The 25,000-nt window shown below is 42.2% G+C and overlaps 1 protein-coding gene across 7 annotated transcripts in view; it reads left to right on the top strand.

The window, feature by feature from the left end:
- LOC147013632 (homeotic protein female sterile-like) overlaps positions 1-25,000 on the top strand; it is a 174,560-nt gene that overhangs the window by 80,203 nt on the left and 69,357 nt on the right. For 6 of the 7 annotated variants that reach the window (XR_015051393.1, XR_015051392.1, XM_085855617.1 and 3 more), the window contains 2 exons: positions 7,439-7,568; positions 14,543-15,979. Coding sequence is in view for 5 of the 7 variants with exons in the window: in XM_085855617.1 (XP_085711743.1) it covers positions 7,439-7,568; positions 14,543-15,979 (1,567 nt within the window). In the remaining 2 variants the exon portion in view is untranslated. Of the gene's footprint in view, positions 1-7,438; positions 7,569-14,542; positions 15,980-16,395; positions 20,979-25,000 lie in introns of those variants that run through there. The other variant, XM_085855621.1, reaches the window with a different exon arrangement.

The following is a 25,000-nucleotide window of genomic DNA, read 5'->3' on the forward strand; positions in this document are numbered from 1 at the left end:
AGACAAAGTTTCGGTCATTAATAGCTCTATTTAATATAATAATCTGGATACATATCCTCAATATCATAACAAATTTGTGTTTAAAATTGTGATTCGAGAAAGCTAGGCATTGATTTTAGTGGACTCGTACTTTGCACCCCACGGCAGATAATTGAATAGTAATGGTTATTTTTCTGTTCAATTATTGAACCGATTAATCCTGCCAGACAGGCCACAAATCCAACATCACTCCAATTTTATAAGCATCTTTCATAGGTAGACATCTCTTGTACATTGGGATGACTTGATCAATCACGGAATACCAAAGTCATAAATTTCAAAATCGCACGCATTTCCGTCATATACAGTGCCTGTAGAGAGTCTACCCCCGCCCCCCCCCCCCTTTTAAAATTTATCACCTTTTGTTGCCTTATCGCCTGAGATTAAATCAAACTTTTTCCATCTGTATTTACACATCGTAACCCACAACTTCCAAGTGAAAAACAAATTCTACAAATTTCAGAAAATTAATGAAAAATAAAAAACTAGAATATCTTGGTTGGATAAGTGTCCTTGTAATAGCCGATTCTAAATGAGCTCGGGTGTAACCAATCACCTTCAAAATCACACACCAAGTTAATCGCCCTCCACCTGTGTTAAATTATCGTGATTCTGATTATTTCAGAATATAATCAGCTGTTCCTGAAGGTTTCCTCTGCTGGGTGGTGCATTTAACAGCAAAGACTCAAGCATGAGAACCAAGGAGCTTTCAAAAGTCCTCCAGGATAAAGCTGTGGAAAGGTATAGGTCAGAGGATGTGTATAAATATATTTCAATGGCCTTGAATATCCCTTGAGCACAGTCAAGAATCATTAAGAAGTGGAAGGTGTATGGTATCACCAAGACCCTGCCTAGATCAGGCCATCCCTCCAAACTGGATGACCATATAAGGAAGAAACTCATCAGAGAGGCAACCAAGAAACCATTGGCAACTTTGATAGAGCTTCAGGCCTTTATGGAAATGAGTGGTCACTGTGTGCATGTGACAACAATGTCCCAAGCACTCCACAAGTCTGGCCTGTACAAGAAGGAAGCCATTACTCAAAAAAATAAAGAACCCACCTGGCATCCCGTTTAAGGCAAAAAATCACTCTGGAGATTCTGAAGCCATGTGGCAAAAAGTTTTGTGGTCTGACGAAACAGATGGAACTTTTGGGTGCAAACCCAACACAGCACATCACCCAAAGAACACCGTCCCTACTGTGAAGCACGGTGGTGGCAGCATAATATTATGGGGATGTTTCTCATCAGCAATGACTCGGGCACTTGTCAGGTTTGAAGAGAAAATGGATGGAGCAAAATGCAGAAAAATCCTGCAGGAAAACCTGCTGCCCTCTGCAAGAATGCTGAAATTGGGACGGAAGTTCATCTTTCAGCATGACAACGACTCGAAGCGCACACAACCAAAGCTACAATGGAGTGGCTTAGGAACAAAAAGATAAATGTCCTTGAGTGGTCCAGTCAGAACCCCGACCTAAATCCAATCGAAAATCTGTGGCATGACTTGAAGATTGCTGTTCATCAATGCTCCCCACGCAACGTGACTGAGCTTGAACAGTTTTGTACAGAAGAATGGGTAAATATTGCCCAATCAAGGTGTACAAAGTTGGTGGAGACCTATCCAAACAGACTCACAGCTGTAATTGCTGTAAAAGGTGCTTCCACCAAGTATTAACTCAGGGTGCTGGACACTTATCAAACCAAGATATTCTAGTTACTTACGAAATCAAGTATATTGATGACTTCCGTCCTCTGTTTGTGTGTTTGTTTTTTAATTATGAAATCTAAAGATTTTGTCAGTATATTGATGACTTCCATTTCTGTTTGTTTATTTGTGTGTTTGTTTGTTTGTTTGTAGGCATGATAACTCGAGAACGGAAGGAGCTCCCATTGTCAAATGACACCACGTGATTCAGGAGGGTGATGGCAAGTGCTGATTAGATTTTGGTCAAAATCGGTCCTTGGTCAAGGTCACAGTGAGGTCAAATATTCGATTTTTGATGGTTTGGTACAGATAACTCGAACGGAAGAAGCAACCAATGTCAAATTACACCACGTGATTCAGGAGGGTGATGGCTCGCGCTGATTAGATTTTGGTCAAAATCGGTCCTTGGTCAAGGTCACAGTGAGGTCAAACATCCAAAAAATGATAACTCGAGAACGGAAGAAGCTACCAATGTCAAATGACACCACGTGATTCAGGAGGGTGATGGCTAGTGCTGATTAGATTTTGATCAAAATCGGTCCTTGGTCAAGGTCACAGTGAGGTCAAATATTCGATTTTTGATGGTTTGGTACAGATAACTCGAACGGAAGAAGCAACCAATGTCAAATTACACCACGTGATTCAGGAGGGTGATGGCTCGCGCTGATTAGATTTTGGTCAAAATCGGTCAAAGGTCAAGGTCACAGTCAGGTCAAACATCCAAAACATTCGATTTTTGATGGTTTGGTACAGAGTCATCGTAGAAACTTCTGGTTTGCGTCGCTACCTTCTCTAGAGACAGCTTTTATTAGACAAGGTCAGAGGTCAAGTTGACGATTTCGTAAGTGCCAGTCTATGACTGCTTGTTTGTGTGTGTGTTTGTGTGTGTGTTTTTGTGTTTGTTTGTGGGCACGATAACTCGAGAACGGAAGAAGCTACCAATGTCAAATTAGACCGCATGATTCAGGAGGGTGATGGTTTGCGCTGATTAGATTTTGGTCAAAATCGGTCAAAGGTCAAGGTCACAGTGAGGTCAAACATTCGATTTGTGATGGTTTTGTACAGAATCATCTTAGAAACTTCTGGTTTGCGTTGCTACCTTCTCTGGAGACAGCTTTTATTAGACAAGGTCAGAGGTCAAGTTGACGATTTCGTAAGTACCAGTCAATGACTGCTTGTTTTTTTTAATTTTTCATTACTTTTCTGAAATTTGTAGAATTTGTTTTTCACTTAGAAGTTGTGGGTTATCATGTGTAAATAAAGGTGGTAAAAGTCTGATTTAATGGAATTTAATTCCAGGATATACGGCAACAAAAGGTGTAAATTTTGAAAGGGGGTGTGGACTTTCTACAGGCACTGTATCAGTGCACAAGTCGCGTCAAAGTCAAAATCGTATGGAGTATTTTAAGTACAGGACCACCGTAGCTGGACAACTTTGGGGGTGGCGTGGAAAAATTATGTCTGAAAAAAATCACCGTCAACCAGCAATGTGATTATTTAATGACTGCCAAAACATGTGGCAAATATCACAGTACGTCTGGATTATAAGGCTTTGTCATCTTGTTATATCAATGTTACCAAGCTCTTATTACTCGTTGCTGGTACACTGATTTGTAAGTTCAACCCAAGCACTGTGTTCTCCATAAGAGGCTTACAAATGCTTGCTGAACAACCAATCACAAGCATGTTTTTTACTGCATTTAAAGAAAATAAACAATTTTAGCTTTTCTTTTGAAAAATAATTTTGAATTGCAATGTTGTCGGTCCATGTTTTTTGTTTCCTGTCTACTCCCCTCCCCGCTCAGCTCCCACCCTTTCTCTCTAATTGAAACTTAATCTTTCTTCAAACTCGTCATTGGAATCTCATCACCTATAAACAGGGATCCTACTTTGCTTTGGATTGCTTGCTGATTACCTGCAGAAACATTAAACGTGTCCTCTCGTTGGGGAAATGTCGCTAATCGGTAGCTACTGATCCATGTCGCAAACAGCACAAACTCGACCTTGTATACAAAAGAAAAATAAAAAATTTTTGTTCTCGCTTTTTAATAAAATTTCATGACTGCCATAAAATAAATTGCCTCTCTCTCCAACTGTCTGCCCATGGCATCCAAGGCAAAGGCATCCAAGGTAGTATCTCTCACTGGTTACTCCCTCCTCCGGTATGATAGACCTGAGCGCCGTCCTGGCAGCGGAGTTTATCTCTTTATCAAAAACTCTATTCCTCACTCTCCATGCACTGTCCTCTCTTCACCACACACCCAGGAGTGACTGGTAACGGTTTCCTCTCTGCTCACACCTCATGTTTATATGTGTATTGTACTGTCCACCAAGCAGAGAGAGTTCATCTGACCATATTGGTTCACGAGTCAGTAAGTGACCACAATATTCGTTATGGGTGTCTGTCTGTCTGTCTGTCTGTCTGTCCCGAGCAAAGCTCCGTGGGTTTTGATCCGATCCTGAAAAACTTTGGGTGGAAGGTTTATATCATGATCTAGTTGTGTTTTCCCGAGAATGGGCGTGGTGCGCCCATTATGGGCGGAGCCATACCCAAAAAACATGTTTTTAGGGGGTAGCCGGTTTCAAGTTACATCTTCTCCGAGGCGGTTTGTCGAATCTGGCAGGGGTTTCGGTATTTGGTTAGCCCAATGGCACCTGCATAACCCCACGGAGCGCGATTTTTCATTTTCGTCCCAAGGTCAAGGTCACAAGGCCACGAACTTAGAAAATTGCGAATTTTGACATAAAAATCATACGACCGCCCAAACTTTGAGAGCTCGGATGACAATATTTTTTTATGCATAATCTTGAGGTCATTCCCCACCTAAAGTCTTGAAACCATTTTGCTCTATCTCGAACACCTTGCCCGTGGCGCCCCCTTAAAGTTTGTTTTTACGCTAATTTCATCAAATTATGGATAATTATCCGAGGAGTGCGAAATGCCATATAGCCTATATGACGTTAAATTGTTCCTGGAATGTTCCAGAGGAAGTTTTGCACCAAAGGTCATAATCCTTGACCTTTGACCTTTCAAGTTTACAAAGGTCAAATTTTCAAAGTTGTGGGAATCGAACCGGGTTTTCGACCTTTTTTGACGAACTAACTCCAATAAGCTATAGCACATATCCTGTTTCCTTATTTTAATGTCCACCACATTGTTTTGTGACCTTTAAAGGTTATGGAAAGGTTAAATTTTGAAAGTTGTTGAACAAAACCGGGTTTTCGACATTTTGCAGCTAATAACCTGTCACTCGTACCACATCATGTTGATCATTTTTATAACTTGGTCAAAAATTATCACATTGTCTCATCCTTGACTTCTGAAACAATCTACATCATCAAATACTGCTCGTGATCCATCATAGTCTTCAGACTTGTGCTTCTTAAAGTGGACATCTCTGGCTGTTATTGGAGAACCACCTCAGCGCCGTCGAGTCTGGCATTTCACTCAGGCCAACTGGCAGGGACTTCAAGCAGCCATCAAACTTCCAGACTGGTCTCCCATCTCTACTTTCTCTGACGTCAACTCATTTTGGGAATTCCTTCAAAGAAACTTGCTCTCCCTCATGCACAGATTTATCCCCTCTCGTCTTCGGTTGTCCTACCCTTCTTCCCGTCCATGGTACTCTGAAGCTTGTGGTGAGGCTGTTGTTCTGAAAGAACTTGCCATTGCCACATGGAAGGCTAATCCAACTGAAGGCAATCTCAGTTCCTTCCAGAAACCTCGGAAGAAGTGTTTGTCTACCCTCAGGAGAGCCAGAAAACATCATCTTTCAAATCTCAAGTCTGAACTCTCAAACCTGTCTCCCTCCAAATCCTGGTGGCATATAGTTAAGTCTGTTTCTGGTGAATGTTCTCCCTCAATTCCCTCCCTTCCTTCAAATGGCCGCACAGCTGACAGTACGTGAAAAGGCTGAATGCTTAAACTCCGTGTTTGCTTCTAAATATTTTGTCCCAAACTCATCACTTTCTGTACCCACCTTACCCAGTCGCACCCAACTGTTCCTGGACTCTTTATCCTTTTCTCCTGACAATGTGGAGAGCTTGCTGTGAAACGTTGACTCAAGATTCTGCAACCGGACCACATGGCAACAGACAATGCGTCCGAAAAGCCTGCTCTGCTGCTCTTGCACACCCTGTCTCTGTTCAATTCACCTCCTCGTTTTGCTTAATATCATCCGCCATCTGCTTGGAAATCAGCAAACATTACCGCTCTGCATAAAAAAGGTGCAAAAACTGATCCCAACAACGACAGACCAATCGGCCTTCTCCCAATCATCAGTGAGGTTATGGAATGCATCATCGCTTCAGACATCAAATCCTTCCTCTTCTCCAATGGCTTGATTTCCGATCATCAATTTGGATTCAGATCAGGTCACTCTATCCTGGACATGCTGCTTCTGCTCTCCCAACAATGGATGGAAGTACTCAATGCCGGACATGAGATCAGAGCCATCTCCCTGGACATATCCCGTGCTTTCGATACAGTCTGGCACCCTTCCCTGTTCGCCACACTCTCTTCTTATGGTATCCAAGGCAATCTCCACTCATGGCTTGCAGACTACCTCTCCTGTCGTAGTGAACGCATGGCTCTTAATGAAATTATCTCATCTCTTCCTGTCCTCGGCTGGAATTCCTCAAAGCAGCATTCTGGGCCCTGTTCTTTTTCTAATCTTCATCATTTAGCTCTCCAACTCTAGAAAATCCTCTTTATCTATTTGCTGATGACTCCACCCTCTGCTGTGCCATCTGTCACCCCTCAGATTGGCAGGCAGCAGCCTCTTCGCTCTCTTCAGACCTTGACAAAAATCACAAACTGGTCAAACACTTGGAATACGTCTTTCAATCCTGACAAATCTCACACCCTCACTCTCTCTCTCAAAAAGGACTGTCTGGCAAACATCCTTTCGGGGAGAGGTGGTGTTCACTATCATCTGAGATCGTCCCCCAATCCAAAACCATGATCTTTTCTACTCTCGTTCACCTCCCCTCCTTTCCCCCACCTAAATCTCTTAATTTTCCAGTTTTTCCTCCTTGGAGTTTCCTTTTCCATGCGTGTTTTGCCTTCTGTTTTTGTGTGTTACCTCCTGCTCCGTTCAGTGTGCTAGCTGTTCAAACTAGCTTTGACTATGTATACAAAAGAAACCCACGGATTTAAAGTTATTCTGATGAATCCACTCCCTGGTTAATGTGAGGCATACGCCTCTTTAATTTGTTGGTGCTCATTGGAATTATGATGTGGTGATTGGTGTTGGCTTTACGGTTAAGGTGGCTGGCTTAAGATCCTCTGGTCTTGAGCTCCAGCCCGTCGGCCCGTTGAATTAACACCAGGTGAGGTTGACTCAGCCCGTCATCCTTCCGAGGTCGGGAAAATGAGTACCAGCGTGCTGGTGGTAACGAGGGGCATTGCATCAGCGGCACAGCCATGCCCCCAGAAAATGGTGCAGCCAAGCAGCCACAGGTTTCATACGAAGAAATAAAAAAATTGATGTGGTGATGTCCAGTCACATCTGGTTACCTACGAAAGAGTAATTAGCAACTTACCTGCGAACAAAACTACTTAAAAGCCAGAATAATGCCTTTGTTTTGTGCCTGACTACTTGTTTTTTGAACCACATTGTCAGTTGACTTGAATCTGTTTTTGTTTTGCTCCAGAATGTGAAATATATTCACTCGAGCATGTATCTTTCATAGGCTTTCAAGGCCTTAGAAACACCTGAGAATCTCACTTCCAGCTCACTGGGGGTGTCACTTGGACAAGAAATGGTGTCCACCTTGTGTCGCTCTGTGATTCAGCATCCCTTGCCTGATATGGCGGCTCCTGGTCAGTTCTGTAGCAGATTTGTATGGAAGGACACGTTGACCTCTTCTGTCGCTCATGTTGGTTTTATTTTTCCCCTCTTGCCTCATTTGCATATTTATTATTTTGAGTATTGCCTATGTGGGTCCGCTTGTTCGTTAGTCTATTTGTTTGTCCGCATTGATCGTGAGTATGTCTATTAATTACATACTATTGAAATGGTCATAATTATCAAAGTCCATATTGCTGATAATTCTGTACTGACATTAATAATGCTGATAATGATAATGGCTTCTTCATGATGATGTTAAGGATAATTATGACAATGGTACATAATAATGATGGTTCATCATAATGATAATTATGATGGTACATAATGATAATGTTACATAATAATTATAATGACATTGTCACATAATGATAATTATGATGGTACATAATGATGTTACATAATAATTATAATGACATTGTCACATAATGATGATGGTACATAATGATAATGTTACATAATTATAATGATAGTTATCATGGTACATAATGATGATGATAGTGGTACATAATAATGGTAACGGTCAGGATAATTATGATGATGGTGATAATCATAATGGTACATAATGATAATTATAATGGTATATAATGACAATGGTACATAATAACAATGATAATGGTACATAAGGATAATAATGATAACTGGAGAGTTTATATATAACACGATAGATACCCCATGCAGTGTTCAAGTACATGCCATGAAACCATTACATTCGTGGATTTGACATTCGTGGATGCCGCATATTCATGGTTCATAAAATGTGACCTCCTCCTACATTCATGGCCCTGTGCTTCGTGTTTTGTGGTGTTTGCTGGTGTTAAAACCATTTCCCACCAGCTGCGCGCATAACAGCTCCAAAACCTTCTCCCACAACTGCGCATGAAGCATCTCTGCGTGCGCATACACCACCGCCACCACCATCCCCCAGAAACAATGGTCACACTACCCACCTCTCCTCCATCTACCCACAATCCCTGCATGGCTACTTATGTGCGGTGTATCCTGGGTCTCATTCTTTCTTCTCATCCCGCTGCCTTGACCTGCTAACTCTAACCCTCACCTGCATCCCCTTCAGCACCCTCATCTGCATCCTCTTCAGATGAGTTCATTGGATTCTAATCATCATCATCATCCAGTAGCTGCTGCTGTTTTTTTTAATATTTGTAAGCATTTTTAATGAAGCTGTGATCATGTGCATTCGTGTTCATAATTTTTTTTTAATTTTTCCTTATGAATCAGGAACTGCTGGGATCCTATCCCCATTTTCCCCTTGGAATAATGCCCTGACATTCATGGATTCGACATTCGTGGCATTTTTCAGGAACCTCTCCCCCGTCAATGCCGTGGTCTTACTGTACTTAAATTTAAATAAAATAATGATTTTCAAAATCGCTTAAAAACCACTCTGGAACTTTAGCGCTTTTGAAGCAGTCTTTCATGGACATCACCCTTGTTTAACATGTCCAAGTACAGTCCTGCTCAATGGATTGTTGGCTTCATCGGTATGGTGTTTGTTTGTTTTTATCGTTATACCGGTGGGGTCATATGGGTACATAGCAGTCTATCTGTATAATATTGTCAAAAAATAATAATAATAATAATACCAACTTTTTTAACGCAGTTTCCAAAAATAAGCAATGGTCCATGACATATTCATACATGACATGCACATCATTGACACACGGTAATTTTTCAAAGTATTCCCACACAGGGCTTTTTTCCCCCATGATGAGAAACAGTTATTTTACTTCCAACTTCAACTTGGATTAAAAATTATTTGTTTTAATGTGAGATCAGTATTGGTAAATCGGCACAGGTTAGGATCCATTGTTATCGCTGTACCAGAATGACGATCGTGGAATGCAGTACCGGTATGATTACACTGGTATCACTTTCATACCGGTATCGCCATTGCATATTCACCGACTCGGCACAGGCTTTCTCTCAATCACATCCGATTCATATAACTAACCAATCGGCAATTGCTCTAAAACTAGCCACGGGGGCAAAGGAAAACACGATTGCTTGTACAGAGCTGATGAGCTCGGATGTTGAGGTTTAAAAGTTAAATCGTACTGGACTTACTTCCTGGTACGTCTTGACGTCATACTCAAGGTCATCTGCCATCTGCTTGGAAATCAGCAAACGTTACCACTCTGCACAAAAAAATGTGCAAAAACAGATCCCTGCAACTTCAGACTAATCAGCCTTCTCCTAATCATCAGCAACGTTATGGAATCCATCATCGCTTCAGACATTAAATCCTTCCTCCTCTCCAATGGCTTGATTTACGATCATCAATTTGGTTTCAGACCAGGTCACTCGACCCTGGGTGTGCTGCTTCTGCTCTCCCATCAATGGATGGAGGTACTTCATGCCGGACATGAAATCAGAGCCATATCCCGAGACATATCGCGTGCTTTTGACACGGTCTGGCACGCTACCCTGCTCACGAAACTCTCTTCCTATGGTATCCAAGGCCATCTCCACTCATGGCTCACAGACTTCCTCTCCTGTCACAGCCAACGTGTGGCCCTAAATGGAGTTCTTTCATCCCCTCTTCCTGTCCAGGTTGGAGTTCCTCAAGGCAGCGTTCTGGGCCCCGTTCTTTTTCTGGTTTTCATCAACGATCTCTCCGACTCACTGGAGAGTCCTCTATTTCTCTTTGCCGGCGACTCCGCCCTCTGCCGTACCATCTGTCATCCCTCAGACCGGCAAGCAGCAGCTTCTTCGCTCTCTGCAGATCTGGATAAAATCACAAACTGGTCCAACACGTGGAACATGTCTTTCAATCCAGACAAATCTCACAGTCTCACGATGTCTCTCCGAAAGGACTGTTTGGAACCCCCGCCCTGCCCCCCCCATCCACTTTCTCAACAATCCTCTGGAAGAAGTCCTTTCTTTCAAGCTTCTGGGTCTCACTATCTGCCATGACCTTTCCTGGGAAAGCCACATTTCCAACATTGCCTCCAAAGCAGTCGCCGACTGGGAATCCTCCGTCGTGCAAAGTACTTCCTCGGCCCACCTGAGCTCCTGACCACATACAAAGCTTTCGTATGCAGCCTGATGGAGTACTTCTCTCCCCTTTGGGCTGGTGCTCCTGCCTCTCACCTTTCTTGGCTTCACGCTGTGGAAATCAAGGCATTATGGATCATTGGCATCTCCCGCGATGAGGCTGAGTCTTTGGGCCTCTCAGTCTCTCACTGCAGGCAGGTCGGTGGTCTTTCTGTCTTCTACCGTCTCCTCTCCGGTCTCGCCCTCCCTGCTGTGTCTGCGATTTGTCCCCACCATATTTCCGCAGGGCGCTCAAGGTCCGCCAACAACCCCCTTCTGATAAAACTACCAAAATCACGAATCACTGCTCACCTTCACTATTTTATTCCTCTTTTTTTCCGCCTTTGGAATAAACTCCCTCACTCTGTTCAATCCCATTCTTCTCTCCAGGCCTTCAAAATAGCTGTTCACCACCACCTCTTATCGTCCCCCATCCAAATTCTCGATCTTTTCTACCCCCGTTAATCCACCCCAAACCAACCAACTTCAAATTCCCTGCTTTCCTTCCTGAAAGTCCCTGTAGTGTCCATCTTGTATACTCCATATTCCCCACCCCATCCCTCTCCCTTCCACAGATCTCTTAATGTCTCTGTTCCCTACTGTTTTAGCCTTCCCACACCCCTCTTGTCTCATGCCCCCCCCCCCTTGCTGTGCGTTGTGTGTTTGCTTCCATACGAGCCTCGACAAGGTATACAAAAAATACAAAACCTTTCACTGTTCCTGTTCCTGTTCCATGTTTAGCCGAGACGCCGAGTGCGTCAAAGCTTTTAAAATCATGAATGGTATTCAAACATTGAAAACACCTTGCTTCGATTTCTTGGTGATATACCAGTCCCCCCCCCCCCCGCCCCCATTTTCCTGGTATATTCAGAATTCCAATTTCGATATATCAATATGGAAAATAATTTCTTGATATAATGGGTATATCGATATATCGCCAGACCCTAATGGATGGGATTTGAAAGTGCAAAGGCTGCGATTTCTGTTATGCAGTTTTTAAGTCTACGATTCAATTAAAATGAAATAAAGATTGTGAACTTGTAAAAATAAATTAATTCTGAAATTTACTGCCGTTTTGCGCAGTGTCTATTACACCACCTTATCTAACACGTTACATAAGTTGTTCGTGCCTGTTTGTGTCCTTTATGACATCCTAAAAAACAATAACTTTCCTGTTTGGAAGGATTTCAATTTATTTGATTGCCAGACAGACAGAGTAAAAAAAAATATATCTCACTCCTCTCTACGCATGTGCAATGTGATATTAAGCGGAAGATTTGTTTTCTGATCCATGTTCAAAATATAACTTTTAATTTTAATACCTAAGTTGTTCCTCGATCACAAACTAATGTAGACAGACAGACGGATGGACATAAATGAACCAATTGCTTAACCCCACTTTGCGCTTCACTTGTGTGGTCATGATGACAATAATGACAATGGTACATCATGGTAATGTCAGTGGCACATAATAATGATCATGATAATGGTACATAATGATCATGATTGTGCTGCATCATGAAAGTGATAAGGATAATGAGAGTACATGGTAATGACAATGGTGAGTACATCTTGTTTATGTACAATTGGAACATGAGCAAGTCTATTAATTACATACTATTGAAATGTGAGTTCGTCTATTAATTTCATACAATTGAAATGTGTACGTCTATTAATTAAATACTATTGAAATGTGAGTACGTCTATTAATTAAATACCATTGAAATGCGAGTACGTCTATTAATTACATACGATTGAAATGTGAGTGCATCTATTAATTAAATACGATTGAAATGTGAGTACGTCTATTAATTAAATACCATTGAAATGCGAGTACGTCTATTAATTACATACGATTGAAATGTGAGTGCATCTATTAATTAAATACGATTGAAATGTGAGTACATCTATTCATTAAATACTATTGAAATGTGAGTACGTCTATTAATTAAATACTATTAAAATGTGAGTACGTCTATTAATTATTACATATACTATTGAAATGTGAGTACGTCTATTAATTATTACATATACTATTGAAATGTGAGTATGTCTATTAATTATTATATACGATTGAAATGTGAGTGCGTCGATTAATTACGTACTATTGAAATGTGAGTGCGTCGATTAATTACGTACTATTGAAATGAGTACATCTATTTATTACATACTATTGAAATGTGAGTACGTCTATTAATTACATACTATTGAAATGTGAGTACATCTATTAATTACATGCTATTGAAATGTGAGTGCGTCGATTAATTACGTACTATTGAAATGAGTACATCTATTTATTACATACTATTGAAATGTGAGTACGTCTATTAATTAAATACTATTAAAATGTGAGTACATCTATTCATTAAATACTATTGAGATGTGAGTACATCTATTAATTACATACTATTGAGATGTGAGTACATCTATTAATTACATACTATTGAAATGTGAGTACATCTATTAATTACATACTATTGAAATGTGAGTACATCTATTAATTACATGCTATTGAAATGTGAGTGCGTCTTAATTATTACATATACTATTGAAATGTGAGTCCATCTATTAATTACATACTATTGAAATGTGAGTACGTCTATTAATTATTACATATACTATTAAAATGTGAGTACATCTATTAATTACATACTATTGAAATGTGAGTACGTCTATTAATTATTACATATTTACATATACTATTGAAATGTGAGTACATCTATTAATTAAATATTATTGAAATGTGAGTACATCTATTAATTACGTCCTATTGAAATGTGAGTGCCACCATTAATTACATACTATTGAAATGTGAGTACGTCTATTAATTATTACATATACTATTGAAATGTGAGTATGTCTATTAATTATTACATACGATTGAAATGTGAGTATGTCTATTAATTATTACATACGATTGAAATGTGAGTGTGTCGATTAATTACGTACTATTGAAATGTGAGTGCGTCGATTAATTACGTACTATTGAAATGAGTACATCTATTTATTACATACTTTTGAAATGTGAGTACGTCTATTAATTACGTACTATTGAAATGTGAGTACGTCTATTAATTATGTACTATTGAAATGTGAGTACGTCTATTAATTATGTACCATTGAAATGTGAGTACGTCTATTAATTATGTACTATTGAAATCTGAGTACGTCTATTAATTATCTACTATTGAAATCTGAGTACGTCTATTAATTATCTACTATTGAAATGTGAGTACTCTATTAATTATCTACTATTGAAATGTGAGTACTCTATTAATTATCTACTATTGAAATGTGAGTACGTCTATTAATTATGTACCATTGAAATGTGAGTACGTCTATTAATTATGTACTATTGAAATGTGAGTACATCTATAAATTACGTATGATTGAAATGCGAGTACGTCTATTAATTACATACTTTTGAAATGTGAGTACGTCTTAATTATGTACTGTTGAAATGTGAATGCATCTATTAATTACGTACTTTTGAAATGTGAATGCATCTATTAATTACGTACTTTTGAAATGTGTGTACGTCTTTTGTTATGTACTATTGAAATGTGAGTACTTCGTCGATTAGTTACGGATTATTGAAACATAAGTGCTTGTCCGAATTACTTTTTGGAGTGTATTAATTACATATAATTATGTGTTTATTACATAACATATCAGTGTGCAAACGCCACACAAAGCAAGTCCTGGCGAGGGTATGCAGTCTCGGATTGCTCTTTCTCGTACTCTTATTTTTGAATGCTTGGTTGGCTGTTGCACACGCTTTAGATTGGCTGTTGTGCTCACTCTGGATTAGCTGTTGTGGTCACTGGATTGGCTATTCCAAAGCTGTTTCCTACATTCATTCTTGCAAGCACTAATGGTAGTTCCCTGGTTCCAGGCCTACCTCCAGGGTTGAACCACCCTCATCCTGACAACATGCTTGGCAAGGCACAACGGGGATTTGCACCAGATGCGACACTTGGCCCAACAGCCATCACACAGCCGCATCATTATGGAACACACACCATGCAACCCATCCATGGGCAGCCACCATCGCCATTTGCCTTTCCCTTTCCTGGACTGCAGCATCATCACGGTGTGCAGAGCCCCACGCAACAGACTCGTCTCTCCACTCAAGAAGTGGCAGCTTACGGTGCGCACCACAGTGCAGCATTGCACCCGTTTCAACAGCAACCTCTTGCTTCCCCACCTACACCTCAACAGCAACACACTTTGACGCGACTTTCACCAAAAGGACATCAGAACCAACAGCACCTCTCTCCAGAAGGACATAATCAACAACATCCTTCATCACGGATGAGGCACCAGCCATCACCACAGCACACTTTATTGCACTCTCCTCCACCTCCACTTCCACCTCAACCTCAACCTCAACCTCAACCTCAGTCTTTGCATCAACAGCAGCAAATTTCTCATCACCACCATCATCAACCACACACTGCAACATCGCAGCACCACACGTCGCTCACCATGCATCGACCTTCACCCCATGATAATACTGCCTCCCCACCAGCTCTTCCCCACCATTCTTCACCACCTGAGCTCTCACCACAATACCAAGCATCACCAAGGTTGCAGCCACGCTTGAATCAAATTATACCGGGACAGAACAGTGGGCGACGAACAGTGCCTCTGCAAGCAGTTGTCTTTCCACCTCGTAGTATTGCTACTTCACAACAACAACAACAGCATCAGCGGTTGATGCAGAGCAATGTGGCTCAAATTAAGACCCATGGAACACCTTCTTCGACCTACGGACTTAACCTGCAACAGCAGCAGCAGCAAGTTGCAGCAAGAGTAGCGAAGCTTGGGCATGCGCAGCATCAACCGCAACCACTTGCACATCATCAGTCGCTTCTACATTCTCATCACCAGCAACAACAGCAACATCACATGTCACCACTATCACCTCCACAGCCTTCGCCGCCTCCACCCTGGCCCCACCGAATGCCGCAGCCTCGTGAACATCCGCTGCCACTTTCTCCACAAAGGCCTTACCACCAAGCTTCCCCCGTACCTCCAGCAGGTACTGTAATTCCTCAGCAACAGTCCTCTGTTACTAATGCCTCCTCAGCCCCTGCACCACCGCACCGCACGGCGCAACCAAATCCACAGTCTGCGCCAGCTGCACTCACTCTACCGCATCCACCACCGGCTCATTTTGTCGGACCGCAACACCGGCTCGGCCTTCCGACTTCGGCACCTGGGCAAGCGCATGCAGCGACTCGTGCACAGCAAGTGATCCAGCAGCACCAGACAGGAGCCTCATTGGTCGGCGTGGGCAAGGCCCAGGGACACGGGGTGAACAGGACAGGTGTGTACCGAGCTCCGACGTTCCATTTATAATCGGCGAGAATCTGCAGAATTGTGACAGATGGAAATGTTTAGTGGCAAACTAGCTTGTTTTGCTTCATGAGACTATTTGTCAGGCTTGTGAAGGTTTATTGCTTTGTCTTTTTCCGTAATAAACCTGCAAGGCACTTGGTGGCATTTTTTTTGTAGCCAAACGCTTGTGGTGCTTGCACCAGGCCGTTTGTTCACCATGTTGCCATTCTTGCACAGTGCTGATTTTTGTATTCGGTCGGTGACGAAAAGTTTTTTTTTTTTTTTTGTCTTCCCCTCTCCACTTTCCTCGTTGCGTTCCACTTCTTGCCCAGTGTGTTCTGAATTATTTTCTCAAGTGATAAAAGTGAATATATTATCTTCACAATTTCTTTTTTTTTGTTCCAGGAAAAAAAGATGCAGCCATTCCCGTCATTTTATAACACTCTTAGGCAGTAAATTTGCAGGTTAACATCTTGCAGTCAGTGTAAAGTATGTTCCTAATGTATATTTGCTGATCAAGTTGATGGCCCTTGCAAAGGAAAACATTGTTATGCAGAAGAGGCATCACAATATTTAACAGAAGCAGGATAGTGACGCTTTGGTTCTGTGTCGACTTTGTCCCTCAAAATGCGAACAGGATTTTTTTTTTCTAATGATCTGCACATGTTAGGGCATGTACATTGTCAATATGAAGGCTTGAATGTTTTGGGTACTCACATAGACTCACTTCACGATCTATTATTATTTTTATTATTAACATTCCTATTCATAACAGTAGCTGTGGGACAATGGATTGTAGCCCGAAGCAACCAGCCAACGGAAATTCCATTCACTGACAAAATAATGTCAAAAAAACCCAATAATTTTCAAAAGGAAATTGTCCATAAATAACAACCATCAAAGATGTCAAATAATTTTAAAATATATAATTATCTATAATTTGCAAACACTTCGAAGTTTTTATTATTTTTATTTTTCAAGGCTCATTTTATTTGATATTTAAACGGCTATGAATATGTAAACAGTAAAGTTTGTGGAAAATTTTCCTTTATTATACAACTGCTACAACTATTACTATTACTACTGCTACTACATAATCATCACCTCCACTTCCACTCCCACTACTATTGAGAGAGAGAGAAAGAGAGAGAGGGTGGAGGAGTATTTCTGGGGTGATGCATGATCAAAAGATTCCGGTTTGATTTCGGGTGAAGAATTGCAAAACACCAGTTGCCCTGCATGGTCAGAGGCTTGGGTCTTAAGAACGGTGGTGGAGAGATTCCTGCAGAGGATGATATGGATGTTGGAAGTGTTGATGGGGATCTCTGCAATGGCAATGGCAAGGAAGAGGATCGAGGATATCTGGAGGTAGACAGGAGTAAGGAACATTTGCAAAATGTGTGGGAGCCACGTCTGCATTATTTAAGCCGTGTGCTTAGGACGGAGGGAGATGTGGTCACTGAGGTCTTTGATCCGGATGTAGTTGACAGGAGGAGAGAAGGGGAAGACCAAAATGGTGTTGGAAGGAATTGCTGGAGTGGTGTGTACTGTGGGTGCAGAGAAAAGATGCTCGTGATAGAGGGAAAATTGACGTGGCTGGCCTCACAAGGTGGGATTAATTGGGGCTTGTCGTTACTGTTTTGGTGGTGGTTGTGGTAGTTATTAGTAGTAGTGGTTGTCTTATTAAGTGTATATTGAATAATATGCTTTGTCATTTCATCAACATCAAACTTTCTTTTTGTTCCCCCCTGTGAAGTCATTATTGGCATGTTCCAAACGTCATCAGTTTTTTTTGCCATTTCATTGTTGAGGTTTCATGTTGATCTCGTTTTGTAGTTTGTCAACATCACAAAAATCCAATTAAGTATTCTTTTTATTGGAACTGTTGTGGTAAAGCTATAAAATCCATTATTTTGTGTTCATCATTCCACATCCCCTTTCTTTGAACACAACCTCAAAAGCTGGTCCAAAACAGTCCTCCACCTGGATCGTCTTGTTCTTGAGTAGCGTCTGCCAAGATGTTTTGCCGCACCTTCTTTATAATATGCAAACTAAATAGTACAGCGGATAAGCTCTCATATTTTAACAAATTGTGCATTTTATGAGAAAAGCATGAAATTTCTAGCATAGTTAGTTCATACCATAATGTTTATTTTCGGATGTGGAGGGAAGTCAGATTTGACCTCTGAAGGGACAGTGAGAGGTCAAATCCAAGATTGCCGCTAGTCACCTGGGTCTAATGTTCAAACGTCCTTAATTTTGGAACCAGACTGCGCAGAAAAACATGGATGACCCACAAAATATGTAATGGAGAAGAAAGGAAATACCTTTGGATTTTTTTTTTTAAATAATTTTAATGCCAGAAGAAAACTTTGGTACATCACGGGTGATGAAGGTTGTGGCTCCTTCTACTGTGATGCCAAAGAACTGGAAGGACTTCCTTCGATGTGATGATAACAAAACCGAATTGTTTAGTTTCCTGTCATGCGTAGTTGTTCATCTTCTTCTAGCAGAGGGCAAGGAACTGTATGCAACAGATGGAAGTGGAGTCCTTTGCTCTCCGGCTGAGTCATACTTGGCCTACCTTGCCCCATGTTCACAGGAGGAGGCCGACACTCGTCTACTTCTGCATGTGGCAGATGCTGTGCAAAAGGGGTGTAAGAAGGTGACCATACGTACCGTTGATACTGATGTGGTAGTACTGGCTGTAGCTTCATTCAGCAAGACAGCTCCTAATGAGCTGTGGGTTGCCTTTGGTGTCGGGTCAAGCTTTCGTTACATAGTTATTCACGAAATGGTTGCCACAATGAATCCAACAGTGTATGACTCTCCCAGTCCTTCACACTTTCACCGGGTGTGACACTGTATCTGCATTCGCTGGCAGAAGAAAGAAGACTGCCTGGGAAACTTGGAAGTCTTGCCCAGAGGTGAATGATGCTTTCAATGAACTCCTATGCATGCCAAGTGAGGTCAGTGAAGGATCAATGTTACTGCTGGAGTGACTTGTGTTGCTAATGTACGACCGAACCAGTGAGAGCACGGAAGTGAATCATGCCAGGAAACGGCTCTTCACACAGAAGTCTAGAACTCTAGAGAACATTCCTCCAACCCAGGCAGCACTCAAACAGCACATCAAGCGCACTTGCTTCCAGGCCAACTGTTGGAACCAGGCATTGGTCCTGGATCCAGAGATGCCAAAGCCATCTGACTGGGGCTGGACAAAGGAAACAACTGGGTGGCAGCCGCTTTGGACCACTCTCCCCGAAGCATCAAAATCGTGCCATGAATTGATCCGCTCTCGCTGTGAGAAAGGATGCACTGGATGGTGCAAGTGTGCCAAAGCTGCGCTCAAGTGCACTGCACTGTGCTTCTGTTCTGGAGGCTGTTAGATTTTGATCACTACCATTACCATCATCATCATTGCTCTTAATAAAGTATTAAATAGACTAGCAGCATGGGACTATTCTGTTAATTTTTTTGTATTATTATCCCTATAGTGTCAAAATGGAAGTGAAGTTTCGCTATATTGCATAGGTCCAATCCATTGTCTTTACCAAAAGAATGTCCAAAAGTTTTTAACGTAATTTGACCTTGACCTTGATCGAAATGCATTTTCTTGGCTCCTGGCGATCTCAAAAGCATCACCAAACGAATGGCCATTCCAAACTTAGTTGGAAATGACACCTTAAATGTTTTTTTTTTACACTGTTTAGTTCCAAAATTAAACGCGTTTGAACATTAGACCCGGTGGACTGGTGGCCATCTTGGATTTGACCTCAAAGTCCTCAGAGGTCAAATCTGACTTCCCTCCACATCTGAAAATAAACCTTATGGTATTCACTAACTATATCAGAAAATTCATGCTTTTCTCATAAAACGCACAATTATCGTGCTTATCCGTTGTACTAAAAGATCCCATTCCCGATTGAAATCTTACAATGGGATAACACCTCTTCACCCCCCCCCCCTCCTTGCTTCTGACTCTGATGAAAAATTGGTGGATGGGTTGATATGCGTGATACCAGGTCAGTTGGACATCTTGTTTCTCAGATGTTGGTCATCAAAATTTTATCAAAACCTTGACCCCCCCCAACCTCCAGCCAATTTTAAAGTGCCATCATTTCACTCTCAATTGACATTGAACGGTTGTTCAGGTGTCATTTTACAGCTCTTAAATAGCTCGGCCTTTTTCATCCAGCCAACATGCCATAAGAAAAGATTTTCAAAGTTAATTTGATTTTTGAAGCTGGCTTTTACCTTTTGCAAACTTTTACCCAAAACATCACATTTTGAAGAACATGCATGATTGATGATTATGATGGGTATTCTTGTACTTTACGAGTTATACGGCCAATTGTGGAATGTGACTGGTAGAAATCGAATGATTCAGGCTAATTGTAGAAATCTAACAAGTAAAACGTTTTCCAAATCATCCTTATCCAAGCAACTCTGTTCACTCCATCATGTGCCATAACAGCAACGCTTTTGTTATCTCCATTTTGTTTTGTTGAAGGCCAAAATCTCAATTAGAGGCCAAAATCTCAATCTCCCTGTCTCAACAAACCAAAATGCTGTGCCTGTTGTCCGGATCTTCAAAATTATTTGTGTCGTCTGATGTAGTATTCAGCATTTATCATCATCATACAACGGGACCTCTTTTATCCTGAATGGTCAGGACCAAGGGTGTTCCGGATAAACGATATTTCCGATTAATGGATAAATAATTTTAATTTTTTTTTAATGTATGTCGTCGTGTTACATTGTGTTGCCAATCCTAATTTGTCCGACCCCGACCCCCAATAATGATTCATCAACACAGGTATTATACACTTTATACACATGTACTGTATATAAAAAGAAACATCAAATAAATGTACTGTATAATAAAGCATTGTATTGTATGTATTATAGGCATGTAATTGTTCGAAATTTTTTTAAAACCTTGTATTGTACTTCCCAATAAATCCTCGATGTATTTGCTTCCAAAACGAAGATCTCTATGTGATGTGAAGATCCCGTGATTGATCGGGCTTTTTTTCTTCCAATAACTCGACTTTTTGCGTAATGCTCGGCGCATTCCACCACCGTTTCATTTCCCAGCACGCATCTTCTTTGCCCCAACTCTTTCACTTCTCTTGGCAGATAATGGTCTTTTCCCATTCTTTATGCCGCTCCTATCATTGCCACCATCATAGGAACCGTAATTGGAATAGAAGCACACTTTGGATCGGCCATTGCCATGAGTGCTGTAACCCAAATGTGAAAAGACCGATGCGAAAACCCACACTGCATCAGACTGGAATAGCACGCAATTATTTTTGCCGGTCCCTCATTCGGTTGAGCAATTCAGAAAAAACTGGCAGTCCAGTCTCACTTTCACAAACGAGGAGTGGTGGATCAATTAAGGGCATTCGGGCTACTGTATTTCTGTATCTGCTTTGTTCATTGATATGGGTGGGGGGATGGAGAGGTGGGGGGGGATTTACAAAAGTGCTTCCGTGTCTGAAACGCTCATGTTAACATTGTTATGAGCAATTTTAATGCACTTGGCAAACGTGTTTGACTTTGAGGAGAGCAACTCGTTTAACATTTGTCAACCTCGGGTTGACCACAAGATCTGGATCGGTTCCATTCATAAGTCCCGAATGAGTTGCACTCGAATAATTATGGCAACTATGGAAACCCGTAGCACAAATCTACCAACTGTAGTGCGACATGGTGGAGTAGTGGTTACCGGAACTGCGGCTGTGGTTCTGAATGATGGATGATTTTCTGGATGTACAGTCACTGGTGAGAGTCCATTGTTTTTTCTGGATAATCGGTGTTTCCGTTATTTGGATTTCCGGATAAGAGGTTCCAATGTTATACTTCATTTGGAATTGACCCTAAAAGGTCGCAGTAAATCATTAGGTTTTGAGTTTGTGCTGGAAGAGATTTGAACAAAACATCACTGAAATTGACTCAGCTGGTCTCGAGCTTATTTACATTAAAATCCAATAACTATCAAAAAGAATAAGAAATTGTGAAGTCATTTTTTTCCAGCTTCATAATTCGGGTATATTTTTGAATGTCTGTAACAATATTATGAGAGTCGTCATATTATTCCTTCTTCAGGCGAACGTAGTCTATCTCAGTAGATCTGAACAATTTTGCCTCCTCTGGAGGGAAGTGCGAGTGTTTTCTTTCTGCCTGTTCCTGGATTGTCACGAACGTTTGGTGCAAGTTTTGATTGAAATTAGCGCACATTAATATTCTTTTGTGGAGATGAGTTGTGTTGAGAGTATAATGATGAAACGGTGTAATCACTTGTCATGAAAATATCGCTAAGGATTGAGCTTCTCCCTTAGTTTGGCACAATCGGTCCTTGTATTAATCCAGCTGAAATTGCTGCTGCTTCATTAAAACCAGCGATGAACCCATCCTCACGTGCAAAATAAGTCCTGTAGAAATGGCATATTTGAGTCTGACTCGTACTCACTCCCAGCTGGAACAGAATTGGGCCATACCTATTTACATAGAGAGAATTGGGGTCCTCCCCTCCCCCCCAACCAACCCTGAAACCCTCGGGCTATGATATTGTTGCGAATTCGCGCCCACCGGCGTGCGGACGGCCGCGTCACTCGAATCGCGGCACGTCGCCCACCGGACAGACAATTCTGTCGTGACCCTCTCGGAACAACGTGGGGAGCTAGTCACGGGTGGGGGTTTAACCCCACCACGACCGTGCCAATTTCCCACCCGCGCAGGATAGGGTTGCTCGCCAAATTCGATCTACCTAAGCACCTGCGTGGATGGTCGACCGGGCGATCGTACCACGCCACAGGCTGACTCCGGACACGAACTGCTTAAGCGGTCCGTTCCGGGCTACAGTGATAACCGAGCGGTGTTATCGTTGGCCTCGACGGTTACGGTTAATTACTGGGATGTTGCACCCACTACGAACCCCTTTCCGTGATGCAAGATGGAGGGTCAATAGAGAAAAGACAAAGCGAAACGGGCACAGTTCAACAAGCAAGCATTTTATTCACACGCACACACAGACAAGCACGTAAGGCACATATTTACAGCCATACACAATCAAAATGCACCTAAAGCAATGAAAACAAAATAAACGATGCAGAGCTACAACCGAATACGCGTACACACGGCAACACTTAAACAGCTCTACTTTACGAGACACGGCGCCACAAGATCCATACAAAAACCCCAAAGAAAAGAAAGAAAGAAGTCGCGACTTCCCTTTGGCTGGTGAGTTCCTCTCCTGCGACTGTCAGCGTGGTCGCTGTGGTCGGTCGCAGTCGTGTGGTCCTCTCCTGTGGTGTGGTCGGTCGTGTGGTCCTCTCCTGCGACTGTCAGCGTGGTCGCTGTGGTCAGCGTGGTCGCAGCGTGGTCGGCCCCGACCTCTCTCGCGGCCGGCGAACCCTCTCCGGCACTCCCCGTCCGGACGCACAGGTCCACCTCGCAACGGGCGCCGCCGAGTCTCCCGTTCGTGCCTTCGTGACAGGGCCGCTCGCCAAGGCGCGGGCACAGGACCTCTTCCTGAAAAACCAACCGAACCATCAGCCAAGACGAAGAGGAAGAAAAAGCGCTAGAGGGAGCCTTTTTAGGAAACCTTCTTTTTGGGAGCCTCTCAGGGAGCTCTTTTTTGCGCCCGCCCGTGTCCGTCTTTTATCGCGCGGGACTCCGCCCTTCCGCCCCGCCCCGTTTTTGGCCCCGACTCCCTTCAAGCTTCTTGGAGAAGCTTCTCGAAGGGGGCGTGCCCTCACGCTTTCCCTCCACCCCGCTCCGTCCGGGGGCCGAGGGAGTCAGTTTTTGGCTCGGAGCCAAGCATTATTCCCCCAAAATCAGGCCCCTCCTTTATCTGACCTCTGACCTTTGACTTGCATCGCCCCTCCTCCCACTCCAAGCGCGGGGAAGTCAACAGAAGACACAGGTGGGAAAAGCCCACCGAGCATCCTTGTTGGTTTTTGTTTGCTCCTCCGCGGAGATCGTAACCGCACCGAGCCTGTTGAATGGCGAGTGGCGAAGATGTGGTAGCGTAGATGGTGGAGGTGGCGTGGTTGCAGTGTGGTTGGCGCTGTGATGGGGATGGTGTGGTTGTTGAAATGTTATGTGTTTGAAATAAAAGATAGAAAAAGAAAAACGCCTCACTCAAAGGATCGCAGCCCGAATGAATCACATAAATTCCCTCTATACAACGGGTTAGGGCTAACTACACATGCACCTATCAAGATATCTCACCTACGGGCCCTTTATGGTGTAATGCGAATTTCCACAGCCGTAACAATATTTTACCTCCTCAAACCACCCTGTCAACACTGCGAGTCCAACCAGCAGTTTTAAACTCATTCTGTTCAGCAGTTCAGGAGTGCATTGAAGTCAGACAACACACACAAACGGACACTTCTCGAACGAGAACGGCACTCTGAAGAGCACATACCTCTGCCAGGCTGAACAGTTTACATTTTGTATCCCACTGATGCGATGGATCTGCATCCGGACATGAATCAAAATCTCATCGGCTTGTCCTCATCACCAACCCACTCATCCACCAAGTTTTATCATCCATCCATAACTTTTTTGAGCTACCGTGCTATGTCATTTTTCGCCCCATCTCTCAATGGTGAAGAATCACTTAAAAAAAACAAGCTATGGGATGGTATTCATCGAATACTTGTCCTGCGCAGTCTTGAGGATTTGGTGCAAGCCAACTCTTCTGTTTTCTTTTGAGGTTTTTTTTTCTTTTTTTTTTCTTTGATCCAATTTGATGCCAGACAAAGACAAGTGACCGATGATGCCACTTGTATCAAACTATATTTCCCATGGATGGTTGAACAATGAGTTAAAGTTTTGCATTGATCGGTTTGCGGTTTCAACAATTGCAGATAAATTATTTTTCATGCTGACCAGATCAAGCATTGCACTTGTCGAATTATGATGTCATAATGAAGGCACCGATGACATCATCAGTAACATCATATTCCCCATGGGAAGGACTTGACAATGAGCC

This window comes from Eptatretus burgeri, chromosome 14 (genome assembly GCF_056783735.1).
Source record: "Eptatretus burgeri isolate ZD-2024b chromosome 14, Ebu_testis_v1, whole genome shotgun sequence".
Lineage (NCBI taxonomy): Eukaryota > Metazoa > Chordata > Myxini > Myxiniformes > Myxinidae > Eptatretus > Eptatretus burgeri.